Source organism: Diachasmimorpha longicaudata, chromosome 4 (genome assembly GCF_034640455.1).
Source record: "Diachasmimorpha longicaudata isolate KC_UGA_2023 chromosome 4, iyDiaLong2, whole genome shotgun sequence".
Classification (NCBI taxonomy): domain Eukaryota; kingdom Metazoa; phylum Arthropoda; class Insecta; order Hymenoptera; family Braconidae; genus Diachasmimorpha; species Diachasmimorpha longicaudata.
The window spans coordinates 7,447,205-7,455,576 of record NC_087228.1 but is presented as its reverse complement, the minus strand read 5'-3'; the positions used below and the strand labels follow the sequence as shown (position 1 = coordinate 7,455,576).

At 35.3% G+C, this 8,372-nt stretch overlaps 1 protein-coding gene across 1 annotated transcript; it reads right to left on the bottom strand.

Annotated features, from left to right (window-relative positions):
- Positions 1–413: 413 nt before the first annotated feature.
- On the bottom strand, positions 414–8,049 carry LOC135161764 (prohormone-1-like). Its single transcript, XM_064119631.1, has 3 exons — positions 7,921–8,049; positions 4,979–5,093; positions 414–2,040 (listed from the first exon to the last, which is right to left on the bottom strand). Exons 2-3 carry the CDS (start codon positions 5,084–5,086, stop codon positions 1,876–1,878), a joined length of 273 nt encoding a protein of 90 aa, XP_063975701.1. The 5' UTR covers positions 5,087–5,093; positions 7,921–8,049; the 3' UTR covers positions 414–1,875.
- Between the last annotated feature and the right edge of the window lie 323 nt (positions 8,050–8,372).

The window sequence follows — 8,372 nt, the reverse complement described above, 5'->3', positions numbered from 1 at the left end:
ACAATTGAGGGTTACTTCAACATTTGTTTTTTTTTATATATATCAACATGCAAAATTTCCAGTGAAATTTCCAAGAATATCCGCTGAAATACCGTGTTGACTATACAAAATAACGTCGAATGGTGCAATCCTATTGGCCAAGATTTGGATGGGAAAAATAATCGCTGATATTCGAGGTAGGCTATACAAAATATCAACAAATGGTGCAATTCTATTGGCTGAAATTTGGGTGGGAAAAATAATCTAAAATAATCTCCTCTCTCTTTTGTCCTGTGATTTTTTCCTGTGATTAGTAAAGTTTTTGGCAAAGTTATAAATTTTTACTGTGGTAGCATTTTATAAACAACTAAAAATGTCTTCCCGTGTATTTAGCGGGTGGAATAATCTTTTTTCATGAACAATACCCGTTGATGGACAAAGGAAAACAACATTTTGCAGTTGAAATACGATTTATTTCGTAAATTTTTCGTCTTTTTTTTCGTGAGGATAACAATTGAAAAATAAACGTGCTGGTGCCACGCTGATTTTAATCAAATTATGACGATTCACAATGGAATGATCAATCGTACACTTGTTTAACTTTGTTTTTTATCAGTCCTCCATTCCCCCAATATTCTCTATCGATAATTCATTTTCAATTCGTCACCTAGTGCGTGAATTCCCTAAATTGTTGGCTTTCACGACATGAATTGATATACACGAATCTACTGCGATTTTATTTTGCACTGTGACAGGAAAATACTTTATTTATTCAACTCACATTGATTTTCGTCAGGAGATTAAACATTAACACTAATAAAATTTCAATTTTTTATAATTCTCTGTCTCTGAATATAACTATTTTGCACACCTGCACATTTTTAGGGGTACCCATTGACTTAGACTTTTAATTTTACGGATTGTACGGATGGGAAAATTGTCCACTTCATATTAGGACGTGAAGTAAGGAATTTACAGGGGAGAAAGTATTTTATTGAAAATACGTGTGGGTCTGACCCGCACAGGTGGGAAAAACCTAAAATTCGTCTTCGCAGGGGTGGATTTGCTATGCAAAGGGGTTAAGCGAGAAGACCCCGAATTCCCTCCCCTAAAGGTGTCGCCATTTCTGAGGTCGAGTGGACGTGAGTCCCAGGGCGATGTCCGAAGGGCATCAAGGGAAGTTCAGTTTGGAATCGATCGTCAAGGTGACAAGAAATAAATTCCAAAAATTGTCGATAGCTTCGGGAAATCTGTAGAAAATTCTCCCACATTTGGACCTATTATTTTTGCCTCTATTTTATTATTTAATTGAGAAAATAAAAAAGTTGAAGACTTTAAAGAGGACACTGACATTATTTTTTCTTTTACTTTCTTTTGTTCTTTTTATTGGAAAAGGTTTCTGCGTTTAAATTTAATAATGAGACAAGAAAATACAGATATTTATCTGCAAAAAAAAAATCTATGTACCAACCGAACAATAGGCATATTCAGATGATTACACTTCATAATTAAATATATAAATCATCAATGTGTGCACCTAAAAAAGTGCAGGTGCGCCGAACAGTCCTAAATCTAAGAATTTATTCTCATTGATCTTCAAACGTGGATCGAAGAATTCATTGTTGATAGGAAAATTTCCCACTGGAAATTTTTGTTTTACTGGACTTGTTATTGAAGTAATTCAGTGCCTGGAATATTTGTCAGCAAATAGTGATATTAATTCTGAATTGCCTCGGGTATTCTTCGAGCCACGTGCGCACGAATCTTCAATCACATCAATAATAATGCTACATCTAAAATTGGGGGAGGGAAGGGGGTGGTGATGAGACAGGGGGAGAGAGAGGAACGAAAATATCGAAAGGGGGTGCGACGAGGGAGGTTTTCTTGTCTTGAATTTTACTTGCCGAAGCAAGAAACGGCGTTGAAGGCGCATTGCTTCCAGTAGGTGCGTTTACGTTGGAGATCGCCAATGTCAATCTGATTGTGCAGACGTTTCACCATTTGCTTTGTGAACAGGTAGTTTATCAGGGCGGTATCCATGCTACCATCGTCGTCGACGAGCTGAGGAATATCGAAATATCAGTTATACGCGTCCTGTGAAATTATTACAATTTTATTTTTTAATTTTCTTTTGATGAAAAAGTCAGGAAACGAAAGATGTCGTCGATCAATTTCATGTTGACGTTATTAGGTGTTATATTATATTATTAACAATATTATTATTATTTATGATTGTGTAGAATATATAAAGATGAAGAGAAAATATTTTTCTATTTTTTTTTTCAATTTTATATTTTGCCAATCGTTTTTTTAAGGGAAGAAATGCAAAAATATTTTCTTTTCATTTCTATATATTATAAATAATTAATTTGTCCGTAATAATTAGTAGAAACTTTCTAAGAAAAAAATTTCATTTATTGTAATCCTTCATCTGCGAATAATCGTAAATCAACTTCGCCTGACCGAGAACGACTTGTTCCACTGAAAAATTTCCCATCAATACTTTCAGTCTTAATTTCTCCATATTATCGTTTAATTTTTATGTAATTTTTCCACCTCATGAAGACGAAAAGCTCGATAAGATCTTTCATTCAAATTCCACAATTCCCTTGTCCTCAAATAATAAATAAGTTCGGCGAGTGAAGACCGGAAAGTTGGCCGACATTCGATCAAAGTCCCTGCGTTTGTTTGACATTTATCTTTGATCAGTGAGAGATATCTTTATTAAACCATTCAACCGTTATTTCCATCAAAAGCTGAGCTTTCAATGCGACTCCTCCAGCTCCTTTCTCAATTCTACGGAGTTGTTCTTCCGCACTCGTACACGGAAAAACATTTTTGATAAAAATTGGACTTTCAGGGCGAAAGGTACGACGAAATGACCTTCAGCCACTTTTTGAGTCAAATTTTGTCGGAAAAATTGGACTTGAGAGGGTAATTTTAGAGAAATCTACCCTTCATCAATCGTTTCGCACCCTCGAGATTCTAATTTTGAAATAATGAAAATATAATTTTGCCAATCAATAAATATTTGTGGTCAAACACACGCCCAAAATATCCTGTTGAAAATCGGCTTTAAATTCTTGTCAGAAGAATGTTCAATTGGCAAAATTATATCTTTCATGCGGCAAAAGTTTGACTCGTCTGTCATTAGATTTTTATTTTGAAAAAACAGCCCTCAAGGACGCCCTCAAGGGGTCTCTTATCCCGGATATTTTCTTTCTATTAGAGACGTCTCATGCCGTCAGCCCTCAGTTTTCTTTCACTTTGACCGCGTCACGACCACCGACAGGAAAAATACGGGGGTGAGTGTGGTCGGGGGGAGGGGAATAAAAGGAAAATTAAGGGATGTCGTTGGGTGTCGTCGGTTGCTCCCCGTCAAGAATCGTCAATCATGGCTCGAGATCTTTCATTAGATGCGGCAATCAAGATTCAAATTCATCGTTCTCTTGTGTAATTTTCAGTAAAAAATAAATCAAAAAGTTGTCGTTTTTCATTTACAAAAGTCAATAATGGTCAATTTATAGCCCTCGTTAAAATATTTCTGTATATCAAAGGTCTTTTCGACATCTTCAGAAAGAAATCAACAGCGAGGTGGTAAAACGAGAGGTGTGACTTTCAATTCTTGATTAGTTTTTGATGAATATCTTGAAATCTATGGAAGATAACAAAATGTTTAGTTGAACCTTTTTTATTGAGCGAATTGAGTGCTATAATAAATGTTATAACAAAAATTCCGCTATCTCTGTTAGATTTGGAGTTATTGCCAAAAAAACTTGACTCAGACTTGACTTATCTCATTTTATCACTTCGCTAGTGAAATATTATTTTTCAAAAATCTTCTGAAGAATTTTTTTGGATCCCTCGGGGGATCTTCGAAAGATCTTTCGATGATTCTTCTGAAGAATTCTGGAGGATCTTTGGAAGACAATAATTTTTTCCCCAACTATTCATGACTTCTGTCAATAGTCCGATATCCAGAAATTCTCGTGGTGTCGCCGTAAACACGTTCAGAATTTTCAGCAAAAAAATTAAAAAATTACTAACGATTCGCCGGAAGTTAGTTTTCAATAATGACGGATTGTCCTTGAGATGACGAATCCTCTTCAGATGATACCGCTCGATCAACCCCTAGACGTGAGCTGTCACCTTTCGAGGACGCACACGAAATCGATTATTGACCCGTTCTCCCTCCGAACATTGTGTCTTCCAATATTTACAGACAAATGCACATAATTTCGTTGGAAACAAATTCTGGAGCTCCTGGGGGCATGTTCTTCGGGGTGTTATGGCACTCGGCATTTGAATTGCTAAGGTACGCGCCCCAGCAGATGGTGCACCAGTTGATTTCGAGGGTATGTTATGTACCGACTTTTTTTTTATCATAAAAAAGTGTAAAAATGTAAATTTCGTTTTCTCGAGTTAAGTTTCAATTTTATCGCGTTGATGTAGGTGATTTTTAAAATTTTCAGATCTAATTGTCTTATGCTGAATTAAATTTTTGTTTTAAATGGCTGTTCGAAAACTTTAACGTTTCTCATTTTCCTTAATTTTCATGTCAATATTAATGAAGAAAAAATAACTAGCGAGAACGAAGTTTTTCTTGTTGAGACTTTAGTTCGTTGAATAATTTACTTGTTCCACTTGTTTCCTATTATTAAAAGCAGCATCGTCTGTTGCTTTCCCCTCGTGTCTTATTTATTTATTATTCATTTATTACGTTTGTTTTTTATGTTTTTGTTCTTCGCGGTTACCAGATGAGCTTATAATTTCTATTTCTATATTTCTCACGTTGAAAATATTTAAAAATTATATCTAACGACTAAAATTGCAAATATACCAACATCTTTACATTAAATACATAAAACAATATATGTGTACAAATGTATATGTATTGCCTATAATAGTTCATTTTGTCGTTGATTCGTCTTCATTTTTTAATGGAATCAACGAAAGTGCAGTGAAATATAAAATTTTGAAGGATAAACGCAACACTCACGTCAAGCTCTTTGAGAAATCTGTCTTTGTCGGCTGGAAGGGCTGAGGACAGACCGATAACGCAAGCCAATGCTACTGCGATGTACAGCATTTCTCGTGATACCTGCATGCTGAATCTGGCGATGAAAACAGGATTGACGTCAATATATTTTGAATTAAAAAAAAAAATTGATAAACAGTATCTCAGACCACATTAACAATTTCCCAAGCTTGGGCCAGGCTTGGACCAAGACGAGCCACCTCTGTCTCTAGATTGGTGTGATACCTTGAGCCTAACGTGGGACATGGTGGGAGCGAAACATTGGATCAAGCTTGGGAAGCTATTCTGGGCCCAAGGGTTAGACCCAGCAGTATAAAGCATTTATTTTCCATTTATAAGATTATTATAAAAATCTTTTATCAAACAGTTAGACATAATGTATAAAAAAATTTTGTGTGAACTGCCTGGAATATGCAGCTGATGTCTATTTAATTAATCAACCATTAACATAGGACAATTGTTGCTTTTTTAAATAAAAATAGTGAATAATCGACTTGAATCAATTTTCCATAATTTTATGACTCCATTGGTATGACCATTGGCTGAACCCAGAGCCACCCTAGGTAATGCCAAGTTTGTTACTTCACAGTCAATCAAGCTCGGCTCTGTTGTCCATTATTTAACAATAATTCCATAAAATTTGAGACCCGGAAATTTATCGAGTTCCATTTGCCGCAAAAATCATAATTAAATTTTATTTCCCTCGCGGATTATATATCGAATTCCTAATTTTACCGATTTTTATCCGGCAATTTTTCTCGTCGTATCCGCAGAGTTTTAATCCCTCGAAATTGGGAAACTAATCAAATATCATAAGGTAACTGTTATGATTCGACTCCCGGAACGGGAGCAATCGACGATTTCCAGTTAATGTGTCAGCGGATATTACCCCGCCAGGAAAATCGTTAAGCGAATTTCACCCAATATCATAGCCGTCATGGCTCGGATAAACATTAATTTGTTTTGGTAATTTAATCATTGTAAAGCTTGAATGAATGCACCGGCCACGTCATTGTATTCGGTATTGTAAAATGTGTCAGTCATTGCGTAAAACTTAATAGTATACCATATGGCTTTAACGTTTTCTATAGGTGGCGCACGTGGGAGAAATAATTGTGGCTGAGGTAACTTGGATGAACTTTACTGTTTCCGGACGGTCGTAACTTAATTTTTTATATTGAAATTATGATTTTTCATAGTACGACGTCCAGGTGATACATCAAGAGAAAAATTGAGGGAAAATTGACAGAGAAAAACGTAAAAATTGGGTTTTGAAAGGCGAGTGCTGATGGAGTGATTTGTTCAATCCTTAACAAATTTATATATAATTTATAATGTTATCAATTTGCTACGGAATAAATAACAAATAATAATGATAACACATATTCTCATTTATGCCTTTATCGATTCGTGAACTGTTAACGATTGGTAGAGTTGAATATGAACAAATGAATATTCGTTAATACTTAACGAATGTTTGTGAAAGATACATTTGTTAACCATTAAAGGATAAATATTTGCTGAGATTCGTTCGGTTAAGCCTACCAACCATCAAATGACGTCATTTTTACCCAACGATTGGGTAATTCAATGAAATCAAAAATAAAATATCTCAAAAGTTTCATAAAAATTGTTGAACGTTCGGGAAATTTCGCTTCTGGAGTTACAATAAATCGCAAATTTTCTGGCACATTTTACTTCTTCGGAAATAATCACCTGACAAATTTCTTACGGACTCCCAAATTAATTATTTTTTTCCCCATTTTAATCTGACATCCCCATCCCAACTAAAAAAATCATTTTTTATTATTATTCAAGTTAAAAAAAAAATTGTAAGTGAATTATTTCGATGACCGCAGATGTGGAATTTAACGACCAACAACGGAAATTATTCTCTCGTCCATCAGAAAAATATTAATGTCAAATCGAAGGGGGATAATCCTTGTAATGACACAAAGTATGACAATTATAATCCCATGTTACGCGGTAAATACGCTTTTGCTGATTGCATCAACGATCCTCCGTGAACAAACAGATATGACACGATATGAAATAAATACAACGATTCCTCGATATTTATGTAATATAGATGTATTCTCCCGATAAAACCTCGTTATTGACGTTAAAAAGTCGTTTCAACGGATGTTTTATTGCCGAGCCCCATTTTTCGGATAATGTCGGCTATCGCTCATTCATCTTCGAGGAGCTCAGGACGAGCATGAATGGATGGTCTTGCGTTGTTTACCTGTCAGGTTATGCTTGATAATCCCATCGGGGGAGACGTATACTTTCTTGAGTGAAAAGTTTCTCGGAGACTTGTGAATTTCAAGTGCTACCTATTCTTCAAAGGTTTTTTTTTCACCATTTTTTTTAATAAATTGCGAATTTTCTAAACAAAATTTAGGAGAAAAGTAAAGTCATATGGATAGATGGAAAGAATTTAGTTGAATCAAATAAAACTTTTCTTCTAAAGTCAAAATTCATTTTAATGTTTATTCACCTTCAATGAATATTTAAAAAAATATGAGGAGATATTTTTTGAATGCAAATATTAATTTCTTCAAGTAGAATTGAATTTAATATTTATTCTCCCTATTAAAACACCAATGTTCTTCTAAATAACCCCCTGAATCCACTAATTTTCAATAAAAACGTTATTACAAAATAGAAAATATCCTAATGAACAATTTTATCCGATTCAAACCTCTTTATCCCACTAGACAAACTCATTGTCATAAAATAACTAACACAAGACTCCTAAAAATCGATAAAAGTCAACTCCAAAAAAATAATTCAAAAAACAACGAAACAAGAACAAACAACAGAATAAAAGAAAATTAAAAATACCAACAACAATATACAATAAAAAACCGACTAAAAATAGTTAACATGATCGACAGTACCTGATAATCGGGACAAGGAGGACGCAGTTGTCGAACAGGTGGTCGTCAAGTCTGATATTCGCGGACGAATCTACTTGTGCGGTTGACAGAAACGAGGTTGTACTACTTGTTCGAGTCAGCGGCGATGTGACTTTGCTTGGGAGTCGGCGATGACTTTATATCCTCGTGAAGGTACGGGCGACGCATCCCACGGGAGTTTTGGTAGGAGAGAGGGCTGTTGGCCAGCGGTGGTGGGAGCCAATTCTCCCTAAAGCCCTCCCCTCGCGGTTCTACAGATTGCTCGATATTTCGAAGGAGCAACAGGACGATGACGGACACCTCACACGTGTCCACTTGAGTTGTTTGACGTGGGAATACATGAGAAATTGGTGAATTGGAACAATTTTACGTGAATATTGTTGAGTTAAGTATGGATTTTGGTTCCATGAGGAGTCGTAATGCGTCCGGCAAAA